We start from the raw sequence: 27,405 nt of genomic DNA, 5'->3' as shown, positions 1-27,405 counted from the left end.
GGAGGACAGACTGTCAGACAAGTGTCTGCCCTCATGGAGTTTTCATTGTGTGAGAAAAACAGAGTAATTATATAATTAACTCTTTAATTACAATTGTGATAAGTGCTATGAAAGATACTAGGAGCTAAAAGAGATAAAACAAAAGACTTAAGTTCACGAACAAGCAAAAGTAGGCCAGGGGAAAAGACAATTTCTCTGAGAAAACAACACTTAAACTAAGATGTCAAGACTGAGTAGGAGTTAATTATAAAAGGAGTACAGAGAGGAGTCTAAGGGAGAAGATAGCACATATGAAGGCCCTAAGATAGAAACAAGTAAGATGTGCTTAGGAAATTGAAACTACTGGTATGAGTAGAGAAAGGACAAAAGACAATTAAAAAATTAAAACTGAAGACACAAGAAGGAAAGAGAATTCAGGCACTTGTTAAGAATTCTGTATTTTATTCTAAGAGGAATAGAAACTGGCAGAAGTCTTTTAGGGATGTGGATGCCAAAAACATGATCTAGTTTCTCTTTAAAGGTTTGGAAGTCAGCATCTGGCTCAGGACACCAAAGAATCAAATTAATGTACTGCTGGTAGCTTTCCCTAGAAACTACAATGTCTGGCTGTTCCATAAAATCAGAAAACCTAAAGGAAAATAATAAAGGCCAGAAAATCTCAGTGAACTCAGTTCCAAAACTACCAAGGTAATCTCAGCATCTTAAACTGAGATTTTGGTAGTATCTTTTGGACTTTAAATAATGTTTTCTAATCCTCATTGAGAATAAAAGGTAAACACTATTTGGTTGACAGACTCTTAGAATGTTGCATAAAAACAATATACTTAGAAACTGTACTATAAATTAAATGTAGTCTTGAAAATTTTGGAGGTTTATGGATTAAATTTTCTTATGTAGAAAAAAAATTAGTTATATACATAACCATCTTCCTTAATATATATTTTATAATTTTGTTTCCTACATTATCTAAAAGTCCTATCAGCAAAAGTTGAAATGGTCCCTCCCTTCCCTCACCCACAAAAATAGCCTTTTAGATTAAAAGTTCTACCTGTAATGGCATTCTCAAAAGTTCTGGAGTCTGAAATTCCAACATATTCTGGAATCGGAGTCTACTGAACAGCCGAAAACAAATTCCAGGTCTACATCGCCCTGCCCTTAAAAGTAAAATATAAAATTAAGACTCAAACAAGGAATAAAGACTGTAGTAAGGAAACTGTATAACCAGTGTGATTTAGGAGACAGAACAATGAACCAGTATCAGGACATCTGAGTTTAATTAAATCCTTACTCTGGTACTTATACCCTATGAATCCTTTCAGAAGGTGCTTCACTTGTTTAGGACTCAATTATCTCATTTACTAAGTGAGACTCATGAATGATACCTACCTGATACACCTTCTAGGATAATGGTAAAAATAAAAACATTACATATGAAAATGAGTAAAAAATAAAGCATGAATACATGGTAATTTAAATTTAATCAACTGTACTGAGCTGATACGAAGCACTGTGTTCAGGCACAAATTATGCATTACACAACTCCAAGGGAGTGTCATTTACCCCATCATCATAAAGATTTGTATAATTTTCTGGGAATTAACAGGAAAATATCTTGAGAAAAGGAGTCTCTTAATTTCACCCAAAGTCGCTGTATCAGCTAAAGGCATGGCTGAATACGCTAAGTGATAAAGATACAGAAATATCCCTATCCTCACAAAGCTCACAGTCCAGAGTGACCAACATAAATATAACGCAGTGTGATACAAGTTACAAAACCTGACATTGTTGGACCATTCCTTCCTTCATCAAATACTTCCCTCTCTGTAGACTCACCAGCTTTCCCACCTAGCCAGCCTTCTCTGAGATTTCTATCTTTGCCCAGTCCTTAAACGTTGATGTTCCTCTGAGGTTTTCCTCAGACTTCTGCTCATTACTTTGCTCATTCTCCCAAAGTGATCTTTATTATCTTCCAGACTTCAATTTCCATCCATCTAGATCTCCTTATCCTAATACTAGACCTATACTACTAAAGCCTCTTTTTAGCTCCACTTGATTTTCCAGTCAACTCAAACTCAACACAACTTAAAGTTAATTCTCCCCAACATAACCACTCTTCCCATTTTTCCTGTAGGACAACAGCACCACCATCCACAAAATCTTCTAAGACAAAAACCTGTATGGTATTCTTGACTCCACTCTATACCTTACCTCTCACCCGCTGGACAGATGATCACCAATATTACTCTCCTTAAAATCTCTTGAATTAATTACCTACTTCTCTTTATTTCTACCACCACTGTAACAACCCGGGCTACTCTCATTTCTCCCTTACTGTAAACGAAATTATTAATGAAGGAGACTCCCACCATCATTTTTGTCTCTACCAGTTCATTCTTCAAAGAGCTGAAAGAATACTATAATCCTGCCATCCCTGGTTTATTAAGAAAAGAGGGAGAACATGCATGCCTGAGCATGCAAAAGAGAGAGAGAGAGAGAGAGAGAGCGTGCGCGCGAGCGCACAAAATGGTCCCTAAAGACCTGTCCACAACATAGCCTCTTTCCATTCATTTCTTACTAGTATTCTCTAAACTAATCTCCATCCAACTTGCTTGCTCATTCTCCCTTTTAGGCCTTTGGGTATGCTTTCCCTATGCCAGAAATGACTTACCACAACATCTCAGTCATATTTATCTCAGATTCTACCTTACCTCCTCTAGCAGTATTGTTGTAGCACAGCTCACATATTATTAAAATTGCTCAATTTATTGGACTCCAAGATGGACTGCAACATTCCCCCACCTCAAACTTTTCCCGTAAAACTATAATTTATTCATTATTGTATCCCTAACACACATTGAAGGCTATCAAAAAATATGTATGTTGAAAAAAGTGACAATTATTTATACAATTTCTGATTCTTATCCCTGATAATACATTAATAACAGCACATAAATCCAGCTCAATGCATCAAGCCACACTTTGTAATAAGAGGAAAACTAACACAATAGCAAAAGCAAAGCCCTCAAGGGCAGTCTATGAAGTTACAAAGTACAGAAACAATGCATTCACCATCTTCAGCTTATAAAACATTCTTTTAAAGTCAGTATTTGATGTTTTCCTGTTAGTTAAAATGCAAGGAAAATTAGTCAAATAATTACTGAAAAATATGATACTTTTAAATTTTGCTTTTTTAAAAATGAAAAATACAAGCATGCACTAAAATAAATAACCAAACTACAAAAAAATACAAAAGAATTAGGTCACCTTCCTTCAAGAGCCCCACAAATCCTCTTTCTCAAAGTCAACAATTGTTTTGTAATATTTATCATAGACTTCACAATACATTTGTGTTTCAATATTTATACAAACACATACATATTTTTTTAGCACGAGAACACAAGACACATGTTCTATACCTTACTTTTTTCAATTAATAACAGGAAGTCTGACAGTTAAGTTCACAAACTTGTTGCAATGTTGCTGCTAAACTTTTTTGATATCAGAGGGATTATTCGTTATGAATTTGTACCAACTGGACAAACAGTTAACCAAGTTTACTATTTGGAAGTGCTGAAAAGCCTGCACGAAAAGGTTAGACGACCTGAACTTTTCACCAACAGTTCATGGCTCTTGCATCACAACGCACCTGCTCACACGGCACTGTCTGTGAGGGAGTTTTTAGCCAGTAAACAAATAACTGTATTGAAACACCCTCCCTACTCACCTGATCTGGCCCCCAATGACTTCTTTCTTTACCCAAAGATAAAGGAAATATTGAAAAGAAGACATTTTGATGACATTCAAGACATCAAGGGTAATACAATTACAGCTCTGTTGGCCATTCCAGAAAGAGTTCCAAAATTACTTTGAAGGGTGGACTAGGCGTCGGTGCATAGCTACCCAAGGGGAGTACTTCAAAGGTGACCATAGTGATATTCAGCAGTGAGGTATATAGCACTTTTTCTAAGATGAGTTATCGAACTTAATTGCCTGACCATCGTATATTCCAAAAACTCATTCCACATAAAAACACATACATCTGTATCTTTCCTTTTAATAGTTATCAGTATACCATCGTGTGGCTATAATATAATTTATAATAAAATTTACTATTTCACTATTGATGGACACTACAGTGTTCCCAAACTTGTCACTATTGCGAACAATGTTACAAAAAAACATTCTTAAACACATGTTTGCACACATATACTCAGGATAAATTATGAGAAGTGGAACCCACTGTGAAAGACAGATTTGGATAAACAGTTTCAAATTGCCCTCTGAAGAAATCACAACAATTTACACTCCCATCAGCAAACTCTGAAAGCCTATAGGTCCACACTTTTGCCAACTCTATTGCGTGTACTGTTAACCATTTTCATTAATGTCAATCTGATAAGCAAAAAACAGTACCTCATTAATTTGCATTTCATTTGGTATTATATAAGATGGTATATGTGAAGTTAATGTATTGGTTTTTATTAATTGATTTTAAAAGGATTTTTGTATAATACAAAAATTAGTCCTTTGTCCTATATTGCAAATATTTAGGATTTTTGCTTGTATTTTTGTGTTTTAAGTTTCTTATGTCTTCTGAGTACAGATAATACCAGGCAAAATTTTTAATTTTAACATCACCTGAATTTCATTTTTTTTTAAAGTATTAAAATTATTTGCTTTGTAAAAATAATATAAAAGTTAAGACTAACATGAAAATTTTAACGTTTTATAGAAGGTGGAACATACATGAATATGTAATACATATGAAAATGTTCCCATTTTACAGGTAATTGAGTGAATGTACATTAAGTATACATTACCTGCCTTTTCGTTGTATGGCACTAGCTTTGGAAATCCACACCATTTTTAGCATTGTAACAAAATTCAGCGCATCAAAGGATTTCTGTAATATTTAAATAACTTCATGTTAAAATATCAGATATTTAAGAAGAAATGAAAAATATTACAAATATATTTTAATATGTCAATTTAAAGCCCCTCTTGATTAGATAATTAGAATAGGGTACTAATTTTTTTTTTAATCCAGATTTCTGGCTACAAACATTTTAGGGAAAAATTATGAACACTAAACTCAGAAGAGTTGTGAAACTTCCTCACTCTGTGCCTTGCTGAGTTATTTGTTGCTTTCTGCTACAGCTGGATAATAGTAGTCAGTACTCATAAAGATGAAGATTGGAAAGAACTGATTTATTGTCATCACATCATTTTCTATCAGACTTACATCACTGTGGGGAATACAAATGATCTGGGAAAGACAGTTTTCTGAAATACTTTCCAGCGAGCTCATATGGAAGAATAGGAATAACAACAATCGCTAAACCAATCCTATCCCAAAGTGAAAAAATTTTAACCCCTTCCATTTACCTCCTGCTGAGCTACTGATAGCAGTTAGCCTATACAGAATGTTATGGCCCATACTTCCTCAAAGAATCTAACGTGAAAATTTACTGTAGAGAAATACTTTAAAAGACCGCATTCCTAAATAAAATATATACTTCAATCATTCAATGACTTAAACTTGCCCTTTCAAAAAATAACTATCTAGAGCAAACACAAATGGCTTCTTGTAATAGTTTAATTGTGGAATTTTTAGAAAAGATGCTGCTTATTTAGTTTTAATAAGATGTTACATTTCTCAACATTGTATGTAAAATAACTTTTGGCACTACCATCATGTTCTAAATCATGATAAATACTTGATAAATAACACCCAAAGAAATTAATTTCTAATATTTTCAAAATCTACTTCATCAGCTTTAGATAATTTTAGGGCAATAAAATCTGAATTTTCATTGACTCACTATTCAGCCTTTTATTGATAATATTCATCATTATCTTCCTACAAAAAATAAAATTTTCCTTCCTTTATAGTATTTAACTGTAATGAAATGTCCAAATTTTATAAAATTTTATATTCTATAGACTATTCCTAAAAATTACATTGAAAACATTATAAAATAACTAACCAATTTTTCCAATTACAATTTTTCCAATTGTAATTTTTCCAATTTTTCCGATTGTAATTTTTCCAATTACAATTTTTCCAATTAATGATCTAGTGGATCATTTATATCCACTAGAACAGACATTATTTGCCTTCCACAACATGGACAGTATTTCCTTGAAAAATCAACAACCTCTATTACTTTCAATTCTTTCAGTGAAAGGATCTACCAAAGTTAAGGATACTGAGCGTTGCTAAGCATTCCAATACTGAAAGGAAATAAAGCCTGCCTTTTATTTATATCAGGGGCTGGTACTAAATATTTCAGCCTTTGCTGAGGGTCTCTGCTACAATTACTTAAATCTGCCACTGCAGTGTGAAAGCAGCCATAGACAATAGGTAAAAGAGTAGACATGGTGTGTTCCAATGAAATTTAATTTTATACAAGCAGGTAATGGCCCCATGGTTTTGTTTGCTTTCTCTCAGCATGTTTCTCTTGCACTAAAATACCTTTTGAATACCTATTTTATGTGGAGCACTGATGATATAACAATGAACAAGAAGGACATGGGCCATTCCCATGTGTAGGAGGAAAACATTCAAAATATGTAATCAAATCCCCACACTGTTTCACAAAATTTTCACTATAACTAACCAAACCTTTTACTTTCTTCCCAGTATTTAGTGAGAAAAGTCTCCTTTTTTTGTACTATTCGTTAAAAAAACAAGATAGATCCTGCATACTGATTTAAGGTAGAACATTCATTTTAGTGTTAAATTCATCTAGAACCAGAAATTTTCCCATTAAACTGAATTCTGCTTATAAAAGTATTTATTTGAATGGAATTTAGCCTTCTTCATTTGAGTTGAACATACAACTTGTGCATACATACCTCTTTCACTTTACCAGAATCAATAACAAAGACAACATCATTGACTGTGATGCTGGTTTCCGCAATATTGGTGGAAAGGATCTGCAATGGGATATTATGTTATAGTTAATATGAAAACAGAACCAATGACTAATAAAATGGAAAAAAGAAGATTTTATGAAGCTTACTATTTTTCGAACACCTGCAGGTGGGTTTTTTAATACTTTCTTTTGATCAGATGTTTGCATATTTGAATGAAGCATAAAGACTTGATATCTGTTGACAATTAAAAGAGAAAATATACTATGGTGCCTGTTTTTTTATTTAAAGCAATAAATATACAGCTTTAGCTTTTACCTATGTGTATTGTCAGCAAACCGCTTGTCATCAAATAGGATGCGATCCCTTAGTCCAACAATTTCATCATATCCAGGTAAGAAAATTAATATTGCACCTTGGAAAAGAAGGATTTCTTTTAATATTAAATATCATTGTAAAACCAGAACCAATCAATAAAATTAGCTACAGTGAACTATATCACATGTTTTCAAGTACTGATAAACTGCAATACTTACGACAGTTAAGAGATTATGCATGATTATCAAGGGAATTATATAAAAATTTGTACACAAAACAATAATTTTTAAATCAAAGTATATCCATTTTTGTTCCAGGTCTTTTAGACAATACTTATTTACCAGCATCACAACTATGGCAGATATTGTATAGAAGATGCATGATCAAATCCAAGTCTACTTTTTCATCATCAAAACTGTGATGATAAGCTTTCAGGAGCTCTCTGTCTTCTGCACTGAGGTCATTTCCACTTGTTTGAACCAGAGAACTTTCATCTAGATTTCCAAATTCCAATGAAGCACTTAAAAAAAAAAGAAAAAGACCAAGTCAATTTTCATTAAAAAGAGTAACCCTTTTAAGGTCAATGGGCCCCATTATGTCCTCCTTCAAATTTTCAATATACACTAAAGAGGGTAAGTGATACTTAATGTTCTAGTTATAATTCACGTTTTGGTTTCAGATACATTATTTAAAGTAAAATTTGGCCATAAGTGGACATTTCTCCAAAGAAAATATACAAATGTCCAATAAGTACATGAAAAGATGTTCAACATTATTAGTCATCAGAAATGAAAATCAAAACCACAATGAGACACCACTTTACATCCTCTAGGATGATTGTAAGTGTTAGAGAGTGTGTGGAGAAATTGGAACACTCATATATTGCTAGTGGAAATGTAAAATACAGTACAGCCACTTTGGAAAACAACGTGACAGTTCCTCAAAATGTTAAACATAGTTTTACCATATGCCCCAGCAATTCAACTCTTAGGGGTATATGCAAAAGAAATAAAAATATTTGTCCACATAAAAATTTGTATACAAATGTTCATACCAGTATTATTCATAACAGTCAAAAAGAGGAAACAACCAAAATGTCCATCAGTTGATGAATGGATAAACAAACTGTGATCTATCCATGGAACAGAATATTAATCAGAAATCCTACAACATGAATGAACCTTGAAAACATTATGCTAGGTGAAAGAAGCCAATAACAAAAGACTACATATTATACGATTACAATTATATTAAATGTCCAGAACAGACAAACCTATAGGAACGGGAAGTAGGTTAGTGGTTGCCTAAAGCTGGGAGAGTTAGGGGAAATGAATGACTGCTACCGAGTACAGGTTTCCTCTTGAGGTCATAAATAAGTTCTCAAAACTGATTGTGGTGATGACTGCGTAACACTAACATACTAAACAACATACTAAACTAAACACTAACATACTAAACAACATTGAATTGTACACTTAAATGGGGAAATTATATGGTATGTGAATTTTATCGCAATAAAAATTTAAAAATACAAACTTCCGGTCATCATTTATGTTTTTCTTAATAGGTTGTTTCTCATTCTTCACTATTATAAACAGTACTCTGAAGAAAAGTTCACCTTAAAAAAAAATTCTATAGGTACCAATTTAACATGACTCTTAATTTGGTAATTCTACACTAAAAGCAGGTTAATTATGCTATTTTCCAAAAGCCAAAATCAACATAAATGACTGAAATAAATGCCTTGCTTCTTCATCCTATGTGTAAAAATATAAACTACTGCTATCACTAGCAATTATCAAATAAATTTCTACGCAGTTCAGTTTAGCATCATCTCTTAAAAAGTTTAGCAGAAAGCTAAACATAAAACTGTTTTCAACGGGGAAAATATTAAACTTACACAATTTTATAACTGCAGTATTAAATTTTAAGTAAGTAGTTTTAACACTCCTTTTTTTCTTACTTTTCAACAGGTAAACAAAGAGGGTATTATGTTCTTTGTTTTCAGCTATAAACTGGAGATATTAATCATCAATTATCCAGCAAATATAATAAACTTAATTTTAAATATTTGAAATTTATAATTGATAATGTCATGATCTATGAAACAGAAAGCCCAGTTAGCCAGAATAATTAAAATATTATCCGGGTAATTGCTTTACTTGGTAATCTGTAGTATATAGTGAGCTATACCTAACACCTTAAGAATACCTAGAACATTCAATGAGTGAGCACTAAAAGGATTGCAAGTTCTGAGTGATATTATTCAAGTGGCAGCAAAACCCACTTATACACCAGAATTAGCATTTGGATCTGTCAAAAACTTCATTATTTTACACATTTTATATTCCTTCCTTACCATTTTAGTGAGTTTTGGGGAAAATGTAGAGATAAATACATGTGTTTGTATCTACCATGTTTAACTGGAAATTCTCCTTCTCCTTTTTCAAAATAAAATAAAAAATAAGATAAATATTATAGTACAGTAGATCTTATTAGCAACCTACAAAAAAATCAGAAAAATTACTTAGAATTATAAAAAGAAAAATCTCTGGATAAGAGAATGTAAATAGCCTACATTTGTCATAATCTATGATTTACATGGCTAAGCTTTTTTTAAAAGGACTTAGGATTATTAAACATAGTATAAAGTTTTACCTGTAAGATTCTAGAAGATCCACAATTTCAGTCTGCCCAAAGTGCTTAGCCCAATCTAAAGCCATCCTGCCAAAATTCAAAGATAACAAATTAAGACAGAGAAATAATGTTCTCAAAATTATAAAACTAGTAGTCACTCAAAATTATTCATTCACCCATTAGAGATCTATCAGCAATTATTACACAATAGCTTTTACTATAAAGACAAATACAAAAAAATCACAAAAGATATGTGTATCATATGTGTAACTCATATCAACGTATGTGTAACTCATATCAACAAAGGAAATCACAAAAGATATGTAAAGATGGACTGCCGTTTAAAATTTACCAGCCATTTGATGCTTTGCTATGGACATCAGCTCCCATACTAATTAACTGCTCTACTTGACTTGAAAAACCTCGTCCTGCAGCAACCATCAGAGCTGTTGCACTGGTTTCACTGTGTCTATAATCGACTAAAATAAGGAAAAGATAAATACATGTCATATTTCCAAGTTACTGTAAATCATTTTAATTTTTTTATATTTGAATGAAAGAATTGAGTATCAGGAGAATTAACCTGGGACTTTCTCCTTCACCTGACTACATAACCCTTAACATAAGCCTTACATAACCCTTAACTCCATATCAACAAAGGAGATCTGTTATTGATAAGCCGTTAGTATAAACAGGAGTAGAATAACGACTATCAGTTGGAAGGAGGGAGAAGAAAACATAGTTGTTAAACTGCCTTAAGCTCACCAAGATGATTAAAACAGCAAAGGAAAGCTACTAACTTGCAGAACCCTTAACCTTCCTAAATCTAGATATTGTCTTGATCATCACATGACATGATATAATTAAAGAAGAATTAAAAAGTCAGTTTTCATCCACAGGTGGCAATGAATGCTTAAAGGTGCAAATGGAAAGTTGAAGACCATTTTTTGTTGTTCTTTTGTTTAGCTTTTATTCTCCCATCATTCCATGATATTATTCTCTAAGATTCTTAATGGGAATAACACTGGCAGAAAGTTTACTTCTCATAAAACCCCTCCATGAGAAAAATAATTAAAGTTCTCTTGAATTTAAATTCCTTCCTAGAATATATTTCTCAAGGAATGCATTATATTATAATAGCTTACCAGTAATTTGCTTAAATTACAAAATTGGTAACTTCAGAAAGAGCTCACCACTGAAAAAAACCTTTGTAGTAAAATTTAAGATGATTACAAAAGGAAAATTTTAATTTTCCATATATACCCAGTTATCCTCATCATTTAATAACACTCTAAAACATGGTATCCATTACTAATATAAACCAATGGTTCTTAAGGTGTGTTGGGGGATTTACAAGAGATTTACCTCAGGCATTCTATTTCTGAAAACAGAGGTAGTTATACCTTATTCCTAGATTCGAATACAGTAGGACTGCGATGGCTAGGCATATGAATTTTTGAAGAGGTTTGCAAAGATCATGTACTGTCTTCACTATATGAGAATTACTGCTTTAACTAAATGTTCAATTAATGGCCTTGGAGAATAGAACCAAAATATGTGCATTTTGAGCAGAGGGGTATGAATAAGCGTGAGTCTTTTAAAATGTCCAAATATTCTTTAATACTCCTCCCTTCAAGAAGTGGAGCCTAATTCGCCTCTTCTCTAGTGTGAGCTGGACTAAGTGACTCACTATAATGAACAGAATAAAGTGGAAGTGATGGCGCGCAACTTTGGAGACTAGACCATAAAAGGTACCTACAGCTTCCTGCTTTCTTTCCTCCTTTTCTTTTGAATCACCTACTCTGGGAACAGCCAGCTGCTACATCCTGGGAAGAATAAGGCAGCCCTATAGAGAGTTCCAGATGGCAAGAAACTGAGGCCTTCTGTCAACAGCAAGGACAAACTGAGGCCTCTTGCCAACAGCCTGTGAGGCGCCTTCTTGGAAGCAGATCCTCCAGCTCCAGTAAACCTTCAGATGACCAGAGACCCTGACCACAGCTACTACATGAGTGAGTAGGGGCCAGAACCACTCCCAGGTTCTTGACTCTCAGAAACTCTATTAGATAATAAATGTTTTAGGTTGCTCAATTTGGGAACGATTAGTTATGGAGCAATAGATGACTAGGAGAGCAAGCATGACAGAGAATGCCCGGTCTTACTAAACCAGCTAATTATTAGCCGCTTCCACAGGATCACACTGGGAAACTGATGGCATTAAAAATGCCATCCATGAGGCCCAAGGTTTCCTGGATCACAGGAAGTATTTTCAACTCTGATGCCAATTAATAGTTGAGATTTTAGAAGAGAAATAAAAAGACTGGAAGTGAATAACTGAGCTACCATACGTTTTACTTTATTTCACAAGGCTGAAGACAGTAGAATGTTGGGCTCTGGAAAATGCCAAAAAAACTATAAAGAAGAGAGACCTGTGTCCATAGGATGACCATCATTAAAGTAATAGTCTAGTATTCACTAAAGGAATATCTAGGAAGAGGGTCAAAGATAACACATAAATACCTAAAAATGCTTTCTAAATATTTTATAGCAACCTGTCTCAGAGTTCAAATTTCCTAATTGTCAGGTAATATTTCTAAACTATTAGGAGTAAATATTTTTAAAACTAACGGAGGAAAAAAGACGGCCAGAAAACTAGAGATGAACAAATCTCCACATTCCCAAATACAAAAAAATCACTTTTCAAAATACTGATTTTTTTTTTTTAAAGAATGACAAGCTGAAGAAAAAGTAAGTCAACAGGAGCCAAAATACATTTACAAAGAACAAGAAATGCCAAAAGATCTTCATTGCTTTCTTAAGAGGTTTTTCAGATTAGTTGATGTATGGAATTATAACCACTTGAACAACCACACACATACGTTGACCTAAAGCCTTTTGTAGCACATACACAGTGCTTGGTCATTGACCCAGGCCCCTCAAGTTAATAAACAGAAAGTTTATTAATATACTAGGTAAAATTAAAACAACAAAAAAAAGTTGTTAAGTGGAAACAATAGGCCAAATCTAACTATAAGATGAGATTTAAAAGGAATGGAATATCTTAAGCTCAAAAAATTCAAAACAAGTAAATGATGGAGGAGGGATTAATCACATGTAAAAAAAAAAAAAAGAACTAGAAGTTTCAAAGACAATATGAATCAGTAAGACAATGTGGTTGGCAAAGTTACACTGACCAGAACCGAATTAATGTAAGTAAAGAGTAGAGGTTTTTAGGCTGGTAAACCTACTCTACCCAAAGTTGGTCACTAAGAGATTAACACTCAGGACTGAACACCACACTTTTTAAAAGGGACAAACTAGAACATAACCAGAGAAGGTGGACAAAGACAGGAGAGAACTAGATATCACGTTATGTTAAAGAGGAGTAGTTGAAGTCACAGGAATGGTCAGCCCAGAAAACAAAAAAAAGAAGAAAGAATAACTATCTTCATATACCTGAAGGTCTGTCAGGCATAAATAGATACTAAGTCTCCTCATTATCGCTACAGAAGGAGAAAAGGGTAGACGCTATAGAGGTAGATTGCATTTCAAAACGTATTTTTAAAAACTTAACAATTAAACCAAATTTTTAAAAATGTCCTTAAGAAAGGTAGTGAGCTTCCTATCACTAACCATATTCAAATAGATTATCATTTAGTAGGATACTTAAAAGGTTTATCATTATTCAATAAATATTTATTGAGTGCTTACTCAAACAGTATTTTTCCAATCTGCGGTTGGGAAACCATGGATGCGTGTGGCGAACTATATACATTGTTCTGTGCCATTTTATATAAGGGACTTACGTATCAGCAGATTTTGGTATCCAAGGGGAGGATTCTGGAACCAACCTCCAAGGATACGAAGGAACTGTAGTTAGGTTTTGGGGGATGAGTCAGAAGTTATACGAGAATTTTTCAACTAAGTAGGGGGTCTGCACTGCTAACCCTGCATTGTCCAAGGGTCAACTGTACAACAAAGAATAATAACGCAGAGTAAAGAGAAATAGTGGGAGAAGGGTTCAATTTTAGTAAAATGATCAGAAAAGGCCTCTCTGAGAAGGCAATATCTAAGTAGAGACTTAAATGAAATAGACATTGGGCCACATGAGTATCTGTAGGGACAGCATTCCAGGCACAGGAAACAGAACATAGGCCCAAAAATGGCAATGTGCCAGAACACATGAAGAACAGCAAGATAGTAAGGGTGGCTAAGCACAGGGAACAAGGAAAAAGAGTAGTAGAAAATGGGATCAACTGTCAGAGACTATATCAGAGGAAGGACTTTTTTATTCAATAAAAATACTTTTGTACATAATTGTCATATATTCACAGAACCAAAAAACTATTCTGGATATAACTAGGTTAAGAATCCCTGATTTAACACAATATTTATTTATTATACTAGGCTAATAAGAAAATCCTGACTTGTGCATTTGAAATAAGTACTCAAAAAGAAAAATTACTGGTTGTGAATGAAGAATGTAACACATACAATTTGAATTAAACTAAATTTCCACCATAAATAACTGTAATAAAAGAGTGATAAAAAAAATTTAAGTAAGTTACACTTACCACTAACATTTTCAGTTAGAATAAGGTGAAAAACCTGAGCAAAGGCATCAACATCTTTATGTAGCCATATGTCGGAAAGACAAGCATCCATTTCCTTTATTAACCATGGTTCAAGGCAATTCACATCTTTTTCTGTCTTTAAAAAAAACAACAAAGATTATAAATTACCTAACAGCTTAACCTTTGGTTGCAAAGAAAGGGAGATGGCCATAATGGTCACAAGAATTACTAACCATATATTATAGCATAGGCCTTGACATAAGTTTCTCATCTCATCACAAACATCACTCACAATACTATACTCACGATACTACAGGTGTGATCAAAATATATGGTGAATATTTCAGGAAAAGAAATTATTATAGCAAAAGGCACATTGCCATTAATCCCCCTCAAAATACTCCCCCTTGCTTCAAACACATTTATCCCATTGTTCTTGCCACTTTCTGAAGCAGTTCTGGAAGTCCTTGTGAGTCTCTTTAGTTGTACTGTCGTGCCTGCCTCGATGTCCTGAATCGATTCAAAACCTTTTCCTTTCATGGTCATTTTGACTTTGGGGAAGAGTCAGAAGTCACACAGTGCCAGATCTGGTCAATAAGGTGGATAAGGACAAACCGTAATATTTTTATTTGACAGAAATTGCTGTACTAGAAGCGATGTGTGACATGGAGCATTGTCATCATGGAGGATGAAGTAAAGACCCTCACAAAAGAGGACTTCCAGAACTGCTTCAGAAAGTGGCAAGAATGATGTGATAAGTGTGTTCAAAGTGAGGGGAAGTATTTTGAGGGTGACTAATGACAATGTGTCTTTTACTGCAACAATTTTTTTTATTCAAACATTCACCGTATTTTTTATCGCACCTCGTATTTTATTCTTACATTCATCATTTTATCTAAGAATGAGAATGTCAACAAAGGAGTATGACCCAGTCAAAATATTAACTAAGTATGCTTCTGATAAGATGTTGTTAAATGTACACCAGTGATTCTCTCTCCCAACTGCACATCAGAGGAACCATCACCTGTGCTTTTCAACACTGATGCCAGGTTCTACCCCAGAGCTGGTACATAATCTCTGGTGATGGAGGCCAGATTCCACAGGCTTTAACAGTTCCTTAGGTGACGCTAATGTGTAGCCAGGCTTAAGAACAGCTAACTTAGTAATCAAAATGCTGTTCCTTGAACCAAATGGATGTTCCCTATACTAAATAACAATTTTAAACATTCTTTAAAAGTATTTTTATAAAATTATGTATAGTTCATTTAGATACATTAGAACTATAGGCACTAGAAGAAAACTACAAGCATATCTGCATTATGTATGCTCTCATGCTCAAAACAGTTAAATTCTTTTTCTAAAAAGTGCATAGTCCCACCCATATTCTTCATCATACTAATCACCAATGCCTTTAAAAGAATTCTAAACGGAATCAAAAACAAGAAGTGCTCTAGGAAATCAGCTAGTTCATTTTCAAACAGACTCCACAGAACCCAAGGTAGCAGAAGCCCCACCTGAGGACGGAGGTGGAGAGTGATGGATGAGCCAGCAGGGCTTCTATGAAATATTTCATTTGTAAAGATTTTGTGGCAAAATCGAACAAATGAAAGAAGAAGAAAAGAAGAAGCTGATTTGGTCTATAGTGGGCAATTGATTTTATAAAGTCACATAGCTGGTTGCTGGTGGAAACACCAGTATTGATTATTTTCTCTAACACCAACAGTCTTTTCTCAATTTTCTCCTAATATAGCTGATCTTATGTTGATTAGCTCATAGGCTCTTAAACTTTTGAGATGATAAAATATCAAGCAATAGCAATGTATATGCATAATATCCACAAATATTTTCTTCCAAAAATTTGGAGAAAATATTGAAATAATTTAAAGTTACAATGAAACAATAAAAGATGTTGCATTGTGTGTTACAAAGTGTGTTAGAAAATTGTTCTGAAAAGTGTGGTGTAGCCTAAAACAAACTAAAAGAATTACACTTTAATAATGCGGTAAAATATTATCTCATAAGATGTTCTTTATCCAATTTTCCGTCAAAACATCAGTGTAATACCACCGCAGCCTTACCAATTGACTAAAGACAGCATCACCACCATCATCCAGTAAATCATACTCTTCAGTCACATTTGGGACAGCTCTCTGTCGCTGAGATTCAGGCTTGAAAGTATTCTCTTGAGCTGAATACCATTCTGTAAGTGTGGTTTGTTGTTTCTCTTCTAAATGAATTACCAAAGAGAGTAGTAGATAAATTCTTTGCTTTTAAAAATGTATTCCTGTGTTTTAAAAACTTAAGTGAATCTAAAAATACCTAAAAGTTGGCCTTATTTTGAATTACTTTTTAAAAATATATTAATTAGGAACATTCAAAAATATGTTATGCTGAACCTTAATGAAACTGTTTAAAAACCTCATCTATTCATCTATTCGTAAAAAGTTGACTTCTAAGTCCATAATTCAAACAACAGCATTTTAGCCATACAATAAATACTATTTAAATCAATAACTAATAGTCACATAGCACTTTGTAGAAAACCATTTATTGAACTCCTGCCACCATACTAGTTGTTTGACATATAACAAGTTATATATAATTTTCATCTTCAAAAGTTTCAAGACATAAGTTTTATAATTCACATACTAGGGATCCAGCACTGCATAGTGAAATAGGCATTGCTAATTGCTTTGACTTCAAGTGGAGAATCCAAAGTTAAGGTATTTGTCTAAGGTCATACAGACAAAACAAAGGAATCAAAACTTGAAGCCAAATCTTTTATAAATAATGCAGTTAAAAAGTAACAAAATGAACTTAACCCTAATTCAAGATCTGAGACATAGCATAACTCATGATAAGAGATGTATTAATAAGCAAATAATGCTAAAGCCAAAGTACAGAAGCAATTCCTAACAATATCAGGATTTGAAAACCTTGACACTTGTGTAAAGATGAGCGCATTGCTCACATGCTACGCTTTTCACTCCCTCCCACCTGCTGCCCACTTTTGTACTATTAGATATGCTGTGGCTATCAAATGCGTGGCAGCATGTGCTCTTCTCTCCATTAAAACAGTGGTTGAATCTTTGAATATGGACATACACAACCTCCTCAATTCGAGCATCTACTTTCAGTTCCTCACTATAGGTTACTACTTTTGAACACAAACCAGAATGCAAAAGGTACATTTGGGACAGTATTCTAATAGACAGTTACACACAAGAGAGAATTACTTTCAAGTGTCCTTGTATCTCCATAGCATAACACTGGAGTATTGCAAAAAGTTAATAGGAATAGTGACTTTCTTTTATATTTGTTTGATAAAAAGCTTACCTCGCTGTTTTTCCTTTTTGTATTTTAACATTTCTTTGTTTGTGTATCCAGTGGTTCTTAAAATGTCTTCTAGAAACATTTCTTTTACTTCAAATGGTCTTCCCTGAACTAGATAATAGAAATTTTTTAAGTATTTAATTTGCATGTTAGAGATAATTCACATAAAACATGAGAATCCCAAGTGAATGAACATGAGTATAAAATTCAAAAGCGATTCATAGGTCAAAAGATCCTCATGATATTGTCTTTTAAATATAATTTTGATCTTTATTTTAGAAAAATGTTCATTTGCTTTCCCCCCCCCCCCGTGTTTACTATCTACTTATCATGTGTTTCGCATCATGTGATGGGCAGCAGGAATATAAATGGTAAGCAGAAACAGAGCTACCTTTGACTTCTTGAAGCTTATAAGCTAGCAGAAGAGACAGACATTAATCCAACAATCCAGAATATAAATGTGAAAACAGAGTTGAGAAAAGTCCTATAAGACAAGATAACATGACAGTATATAATGGGCTGGGAGGGAGGGGCGAGGTAACTGAGTCAAGAAAAGCAATCTCACCGAGAAAATGGGGACCAAGAGAAGACGGTAAGCAAAATAACTAAGTTATGTGGATAGGAAAGAACGTACCATGAAGAAAAAACAGCACATGCGGAAACATGTGCTTATAGTGGAAAGAGTAGATGTTTTCAAGAAACTAAAAGTCCAAGTTACTAGTTCCAAGCTAGTTGGAACACAGTAGAAGAGCAGGAGTAAGGAGGGGGTTGTAGTTCAAGATGAGGCAGAAGAAATAGATAAGTCTTATCAAAGGTTAGGTCTTTATCCTGAGGTAAAAGTCGTTCCAAGTTTTAAGCTCAGGAGAATGTTCAACATCATTCGGTATTCTACTTCAGAAAAGATTATTCTGACTGCACTGTGCTGACTGGATTTTTAAAAGAGCAGTGTGGATGGAACAGACCAGGTAAGAGCTAATCCAATAGTTTAGGTAAAAGAGAACAATAATTTGAATGAGATTGGCGATAGTAAAAATAGAAAAGAGAGACTCTACACAGTCAGGAAGTAAAATCCACAGAACTCAGCATTTAGATTAGATATGGAGGAATGATATGATAAAGAAGTATCAATCACAGTTCTTGGATGTCTGGCTTATAAAACTGGATAGATGATGTCAGACCCCAAGGTAACAAAGAAAGCGGAAAGAGGAACAGGTTAGCTGGTGGGAGCTGGGGTTTGGTTTTAGACATGTCAAATGTGAGGTGCTGAAATCAGCTTCCAATTAGCAGATGCAGTATAAATTTCGTGTGCCTTATCATCCAAGAATATTATGAAAAGAAAGACTTACAGGTTTGTGACTTAGGTGACTAGGTCCGCAGTATGATTAATCAAAACAGGCAATACAAGAGAAGTAGATTTTGTAGAAACACTAAGTATTCAGTTGGGGGTATTTTAGAAGTGAGCTGCTTATAAGGTATCTAAGTCCAAAGCTCTGGAGAACAGTCTGAATTGGAAATAAAGATTCAGGTGTCATCGGTATAAAAGAGAAAGTAGAAGGCAAAGAAGGGCATGAATGAGAACTTGCAGGAAAACTAACTGTGCATCTCCAGTTACCTAGTAGAGTGCAGTACAGAGAAGGAAAGAAGAGGAAAACAAAGAAAAACAAAGAAAGGAAGGGAAGATGAGTAAGGAATTTTTAAAAAATGGATCAAGGAAATAATCCTAGAAAACACCAATATGTGAGCACCATGCAAAAAAAGAGAAGCCCCAGAGGAAACCACAAAATAAAGTATAGGCTATCATGTAGAATGAGACTCAGACAGCAAAGCTATCAAATCAATTGTGGGATCTGAACATTTCACAAAAAGGACGGGAGTGGGGGAGTAGCCAACCTTGAAAAATACTACAGTAAATTTAAGATTTTTGTGTAAAATTTGACCATAGGTTTGGCAATTAAATTAGTGTCAAAACAATACTGGTAAGAATACACAAATGAACAGCCCTATACACTGCAGACATGTGAATCATTTAAGACTTTGGGAAAAGTAATATGGCAAAACCTGTTAAAATTTAAAAATAGATACACTGTTTTACTTAACAAGTTCACTTTCAGGAACCTACCCATAGAAATAAGCATCAGTATATGAGGATATAAGTACAAGGATGTTCATTATAACACTGTTTATGGTGGGGGAAGGGAAGAACTAGAACCAATCTGAATATCCAAAAATAAAGAAATGGTTAAATCATTGTACATTCTTATTATGAAATATTAAAACAGCTGCTTAAAATAATGAACTACACCTGGAACTACTGAACCAGTGGACTGTTCATGATATGTCAAATGAATAAGGCAAACTACAAAATAATGTATGTGCTCATTTTTGTAAAATCAATTTCTGTAAACTTGATATATATGTATATGTTTGTATTATCTTGTATGAAATGGACAAGGTGAAAAAGGATATACACTAGGCTTTAATATCAACTAATCTCGGGAAAGTTGGACATGAAATAAAAAGAGAATAGGGGCAATTGTGAACCTTTTTCCTACCTATGTTTGTGCTGTAATATAGAGGTAAACACACGCAATTTTTTTCATTTTTGGAATTTAATTTTTTTTAATTGGGCAAACCCATTTTGATGAAAGGATACGCACAAAAGTTAAGTGGCAGCATATTCATAAGTTCATGGGACGACAGCATGGGAATGTAGACTACTCTTTCAAGGAGTCTAGCAATAAAGTGGAAGCGCTAGGACAGAATTTAAAGGGGAATACAGAACTAAAATAAAGATACTTCCTTTTAAGACTAGAGAATTGGCCTCATAACACAATAGCAAAAAGCTGTAGATGGAAAAGGATGAAAATATACAGATGACTAATTGAGCATATCTCAGAGGAAACAGAATGGATGCTCTCTACTTTAGAATATTCCCTAATTCTGACTACAATAAATATAATCATGCCAAAAAGTATTCTTTCATAAAAATGCTTGAAGAAATCTGATAATTTAACTTACTATGTATTACTGGACAACTTCCAAAATATCTTATAAAGAGATTTACATCCAAGGCGGCACTAGAAAGAATTAGTTTCAAAGTTGGGTGTTTTTGCAACAAATCTCTTAACTTAGTAAGTAAAAAATCACTAAATCGATCCCTTTCATGTACTTCATCCTGCAGCAAACAAAAATAAAACAATGGAACAGTTAAAACATTATGGATGACTAAGTCTTTAAAATTATGGAGCTATTGGGTTTTACACCAATTCAAATTAAATGTGGACAAGGCCAATTAGTGTTAGTGAAAATTTTGTATTATGGACAATTCAGAAATAGTCAGACATTAAAAACCTACTGTGGGTTGGTCTTTTTTTTTTCACAGAATATGAAACCACACAAACTAAAACAAATTCTGAATTAGCGAAGTCTAATTTAATGTAGTTTTAATATATACAAAATCTATTTAAATATGCTCCTATTAGCATCAGGAATCAGAAGCATCCTTTGGTTTGAATACACAGAACTGGTAAGTTTCCAATAGCTGCTATTGCAAGCAAGTTTATAAAACTTAATCTAATTTTTTCTGACACAAACTGGATAAAAGCTTGTAATTCTTTAATAAGACAGCAATTCATCTACTTACTTCATCAACTCCTAATTTAGGACCTTAACCACAAAGTTAAATTATTATACAGTATGACCTAAAGTTGGGAAATACATTATTAGTTAAAGGAGGAATCAGATGACTAAGCACTCAAAAAAAAGAAAACTTTCACCATTCTGGAAAACTCTTAAGTACATGCATGTATCAGCTTCATATACAAAAAAGCACTATCTGCTTAATTTATTTTCACATGTAAAACCTGATGGTAAGAGTATCTTTAATACAAAATATTTATTTCTAATTATAGAAAATAAAAAATAACTTGATTATCACAGCCTGTTCAAAAAAAACAAATTGGTTCTCACTTAAAACCTATTCCAAAAATGTAATTATGTATTGAAATTTTAAGCAATCTGAGTTATATGGCAAATTCAGCAATATTCTTACCACAATAACATGTGTCACAGTTGACAATGTACTGTCTCCTGCCATCAATGTACGAAGCAATACCCCATTAGTGCAAAATGTCAGAAGTGTCTTTGGAGAAACCCTTTTTAAAAAATCAAAATAACATGCACAATTACACATGGTATATGCACTAAAACATGACCACATTAAATGCTAGTCTCATATGTACTTTAACAAATGTTAAAGTTATTAATTGTGTACTGGTATGTATGCTTTATTAGAAAACTTATGTGAAATGTATTTTACGTCTGACAATCTCATAAATGTTTTCATTACTAACAGCCTTTTATTAATTAAATGATTATTTTTTTAAAGGACCATAAATAGATTTTTTAAAAAAATATCTTAAATACTTTTTGCTTGGGAAAAAACAAATACATCATAAAAGAGATCAGCTTTTTGAATCACTATATCCAAACTACTGAGAGCAAAGAAATAGTACTACTCATGAAAAAAAGTACTACTAGTACTACTACTACTAATAACCAACTCAGTCACTAACATTGATTGAATGCTTACTATAAACTTCAGTGATGCTTTTATTAGCCGCATTTTATAGATCAGAAAACTGAGGCTCAAAGAGGTAAAATAACTTGTACTTGATCATAAAACTATGAACTGAAATTTGAATCTATGGTCCAAACTATTTATTCAAAACCTCACTAAGTTTAGATATGACCTCAATGTTCTGTCATAGACCTATTTTACTTGTTGCTAAATGATTAACTTTTCAACTCACACATTCTCTATATTTAGTGAAACATAAACATTCAGCTTTTCTAAGAATGATAAAAGGCTACAGGAGAATTTTCTTTACCTGCTTTCTAATCGTATCTGATACCCAATTGTTTGACCAATCCTTTCTCTTCTCTCTGCAGCAACTCTTTCAGCCACAGCAATAGCTGCTAATCGTCTTGGCTGAGTACAAAATATACGGCAAGGGATACCATTTTTAAAGCAATCATCTAAAAGGAACTGCGGAATCTGAAACAAAAGTTTTAAAGTACTATAAAATGTCATGTTTGCATACCCAGAAAATCCAAATTAATCAACTGAAAACAATGTTGGAACTAAAAAAGTTCTGTAACATGTTCAAATATAAAATAATCATAAAATCAACAACGTTCATGTAACGGCTAATAAACACCTAGAAAAGGTAATTTAAAAAGATCTTGCCACAACAGAAACTAAAATGCTGAAAACCAAATTCAGAAAAAAGTAGTTAAAGCTTACACGAAGAGTTTATAATTAAACTTCTAATGAAAACATAAAAGACCTCAATATATAAATATGACATATTCCATAATGGGAAAAATTAATGTTGCAAAAATGTTAACTGCCCCCAAATTATTCTGTAAAGTCAATGAAATGACAATCAAAATTCCATTAGGATTTTTTAATAGTGAAAAGCATAAACAAAACAAAAATAGCCTAGTACCAAGCTTTTAGATATTTTTCTACAGACATTATTCTGTAATTAAATTAGAACAGGTCAGAAAGACTTAAAACAAAAAGCAAGTCTTCCCACCCCTACAACCACCAACAGTCCTCTCCAAAAAAGTAACTACTCTTAAGTTTATTATGAACTCTTTCAGGAAAAAAGGTTTACACATTTAGAATATTTGTATATACTCGTATAAATAGGTTTTTATTCACACAAAGTGTGAATAAATTGTACTTAATGCTTGTAATTTGCAAATTTCACTGAACATATCAGATCTACCTAATCCATTTTAATAGCTATATGTTCTACAGATATACTACAATCTAACAAATATAACTATATATTAAGTTACTTGCTATTATAAAGAGTGCTGCAGTAAATATCTGCCTTTGAACATCTATCTTTGACTATATGTAGTCAAATAGTACATAAATTAAATTTGGACAGAAAAAATATCAAACTGCCCTCCAAAACAATTCATACTCCTATCAACAAAGCAGAAGACACTGTTTTCTCCACATGTAAGCAAATACTAGACCTCATCAATTTTTGAATTTCTGCCTGATAACTGAAAAATAACGTTGTTTTGATTTCATTTCTTAATGAGTAAGAGACAGAGAGAGAGAGCATCTCTTCATCCATGTTTTAACCTCTAGGATTTTTTTAAACTTGACTAGTTCACCCAGAAGCAAAAATGGACATAAATTAAGAAATATTTTAAAAGATAATGAAGAGGAATATTATGCTAAAGCTACAAAAAGAAAAAAGGTGGGATCCTGGTACAAAAAATAGAATTAAAGATACATAACAAAAATTCCAGAAATAGACCCAGGTACTACAGAAACTTAGCAGTAGATCAAAAGTTGTCTCTTAAATCAGGGAAGAAAGGATAATTAAATAAAAATTATATTAGAACAACTAGATATTAACATGAGGAAAAAAGTAAGATTTCTACCTGATGTGATAAAATGAAATAAATTCCAGGTGGATTTTTAAAACTGTAAATATAAAAACACTAGGAAAATATTTATAGGAAAGTGTTTTTTAATCTTGAGTAGGAAATGCCTTTCTTAGCATGGCTAAAAGCCCTAAAAAATATATTGACAGGTTTGACTAAATATAAATGCAAGCTAATAAACAAGATACCAAAGTCAAGGTATAAAAGGAAACAAAAAATTGGGAGAAACTATTTTCATGATATCTAACAGACAGCAGGCATGTATCCATAATACATCAAGCACTATTAAGAATAAATCCAAAATGATTAAATAAATCCAAAAGAAAAATGAGATATAAATAAACTAAGAATACAAATAGATAATAAGCAAACAAAAAAAATATTCAACTCTCTAATAATCAAGGAAATGCAAATTAAATAAAACATTATCAGATTGATAACAGTAAAAACATTGTTGCCCAAGGTTTAGAGAATCAGAAACTTTCAATACTTTCAATACAACTTTAATACAATAACTTTTTTAAGTTAAGACAATAATTAAACTTCCTGCTAAAATATTAACTGCCACATTCTTGATCCAGTATCCCCACTTCAAGGAATTTATTATATTAAAACACTTCTACTTGGCAAAGAAATATTAGGATACAATATAAGAAAGTAAATACAAGAATAATATTTCTGCCCTGCCATTTACTGGCTATATGAATTTGGATAGATTAACATTGGCAAGCTTTAGTTTTCATTCCTCATCTGTAAAAAGAGATAATAAATAGCCTACATGTCTTGGGGTTATTGAGAGGCTTAAATGAGATAACTCTTGTAAAAGTTGAGCACACAATGGACTCATTTTTTTTTTTATCATTTTTCTACAAAAATCTTCAGGAATACTATAAAATTGTTTAAAAAATGAGGTATATCTCTAGGTACTGACATAGAAAGGTTCCAATATCTATTAAGTAAAACAGCAACATGCAAAATGTATGTATGATACTATCCCATGTTTGTTTTAAAAAATAATATGTATCAAAGCTATATAGAGAATGAAAATGAAACACACACACACACCAAAAAACACACACCAGAAACACATACTCCAAGGTTCTGAAAATAATGCAGGGAGAGAATGTGACAAGAGAATTAGACATCTTTCCCTTCCTATGTAATATTTTCCATAATGTTTGAATTTTACATAATAAACATGGATAATGAACACGAAAATTCAAAAGGCACTTAACTTCCTAATGCCACTAAAGGCAAGATGAAACAGCCAAATGATATTAACTCTAAATTCTGTTATATTTCGTAGAACAAAAACATTAGTAATTTTACTTTAACTCCTTGAACAAGATGAATTATTTCTTCGGTTTGAACCCACTAGATTAATAATTTCTCCTTGAAAACCAAAGAGCATAATATTTATTCCTAATTAAATTCTCAACTATCCTCTCATAGCTGGTAAAATGACATACAAAACTGTGAAAATAGACATACATAATTCTAGTATACAAATATCATTAGCATGGACATTCAAGTAATTTAAATAAAAATATATTTATTATATTTACCAAAATTTTCATAATGTCTATTCCATATAATTAAAACTGCTACAATTAATACCTACTGGCAAAACTTACTATAATATTAAAACAATTACAACACTCTAAGACATGTGGACAGATTCAGTGGAGTGACCCCATAAAATTTCACTTAATCATAAAATGACTCAGGCTGAAGAAAAATCTTATATACTCGTATTGCCTTTAGATTAAAATTTCATCATGTTTTTATTTAGTTTTATAGACTCTGGTTCCAGGGATAAAGAGTTATACTTCTGTGAAAATGGTTAAGTCTTACGAGTAAATAATTCATAAAGTTTATATCAACCTCTCCTACCACCTTGCCTTACCTATTATCTAAGTTTGTTAAACCAACCAATACAACCATAGGAAATCTTAAGTTACTATCCAAAGTAAATTTATTGTCCATAAAAGATTGTAAAACTATACTAATTATTCTATCTGAACCTCTATCAAAAGCAAAGTAATTTTACTATTTTAACATACTAACACATTAAAGAACATAACCAAGAAAAGGGCATATCATTGTGCCACACTTACTTCCAAACTGTCACCCTAATGAGTCCAACTGCATGATAATAAAGTATTAATATCCAAGTCAAACCTAATTAAGACTGACAATTAAGTTCGCGAACTTGTTGTAAAGATGTTGCTAAACTTTTTTGCTATCAGAGGGATTATTCATTATGAATTTGCACCAACTGGACAGTTAACCAAGTTTACTATTTGGAAGTGCTGTAAAGGCTGCATGAAAAAGTAAGACGACCTGAACTTTTCGCCAACAATTCATGGCTCCTGCATCTCGACAATGCACCAGCTCACATGGCACACTGTCTGTGAGGGAGTTTTTAGCCAGTAAATAACTGGATTGGAACACTCTCCCTACTCACCTGATCTGGCCCCCAATGACGTCTTTCTTTACCTGAAGATAAAGGAAATACTGAAAGGAAGACATTTTGATGACATTCAGGACATCAAGGGTAATACAATGACAGCTGTGATGGCCATTCCAGAAAAAGAGTTCCAAAATTATTTTGAAGGGTAGACTAGGAGCTACCGTCGGTGCATAGCTTCCCAAGGGGAGTACTTCAAAGGTGACCGTAGTGATATTCAACAAGGAGGTATGTAGTACTTTTTCTAGGATGAGTTCACGAACTTAACTGTCAGACCCCAGATTAATTCTATCCTATAGTCAACTTTATGCTAACATTTGTTGTTATTAACACTGCTTTTAATTTAGCTATTTACAAAACACTATGCTAGGTGCTTTATACACATCTCTAAACTTCACCTTAAATAGTAGCAATTATTAGTTCCATTTTACAAATGAGAACTCTGGCTCAGGGGTTACAAGACCAGTCTAAAAGTTCAATGAGTAAACTGGAATTTGAACTGATGGCCAAAGTCCATGTTCCTCCCATGACACCAAATCACATCCTCACCTCTGTTTAATTGAAAGTCCAAGGTACAAGTTTAAGAATAAATATTGTAAAACATTTCCTTTCTACAAATTTTGAAGATGTACTACCAGTAATAATATTTTATTTCGAAAAACTACCATTTTTCTTTGATTTTGTTAAAATACACGTAATGTAAATTTTATGTAAATTTGTCATTGG

General features: G+C 32.9%; 1 protein-coding gene across 2 annotated transcripts in view; it reads right to left on the bottom strand.

Moving 5' to 3' along the window:
* Positions 1-27,405, bottom strand: part of YTHDC2 (YTH N6-methyladenosine RNA binding protein C2) — a 62,396-nt gene that overhangs the window by 24,579 nt on the left and 10,412 nt on the right. For both annotated transcript variants that reach the window (XM_033111017.1, XM_033111018.1), the window contains exons 5-18: positions 22,625-22,791; positions 21,787-21,889; positions 20,754-20,910; positions 17,739-17,846; positions 16,481-16,629; positions 14,403-14,538; positions 10,184-10,310; positions 9,853-9,918; positions 7,536-7,714; positions 7,195-7,291; positions 7,026-7,113; positions 6,859-6,939; positions 4,821-4,903; positions 1,049-1,154 (exon numbers count right to left, since the gene is read on the bottom strand). In XM_033111017.1, coding sequence (XP_032966908.1) covers positions 1,049-1,154; positions 4,821-4,903; positions 6,859-6,939; positions 7,026-7,113; positions 7,195-7,291; positions 7,536-7,714; positions 9,853-9,918; positions 10,184-10,310; positions 14,403-14,538; positions 16,481-16,629; positions 17,739-17,846; positions 20,754-20,910; positions 21,787-21,889; positions 22,625-22,791 — 1,647 coding nt within the window. The remainder of the gene's footprint in view (positions 1-1,048; positions 1,155-4,820; positions 4,904-6,858; positions 6,940-7,025; positions 7,114-7,194; positions 7,292-7,535; positions 7,715-9,852; positions 9,919-10,183; positions 10,311-14,402; positions 14,539-16,480; positions 16,630-17,738; positions 17,847-20,753; positions 20,911-21,786; positions 21,890-22,624; positions 22,792-27,405) is intronic.

Source organism: Rhinolophus ferrumequinum, chromosome 7 (genome assembly GCF_004115265.2).
Source record: "Rhinolophus ferrumequinum isolate MPI-CBG mRhiFer1 chromosome 7, mRhiFer1_v1.p, whole genome shotgun sequence".
NCBI classification, from domain to species: domain Eukaryota; kingdom Metazoa; phylum Chordata; class Mammalia; order Chiroptera; family Rhinolophidae; genus Rhinolophus; species Rhinolophus ferrumequinum.
This window is presented reverse-complemented; position numbering and strand designations above follow the sequence as displayed.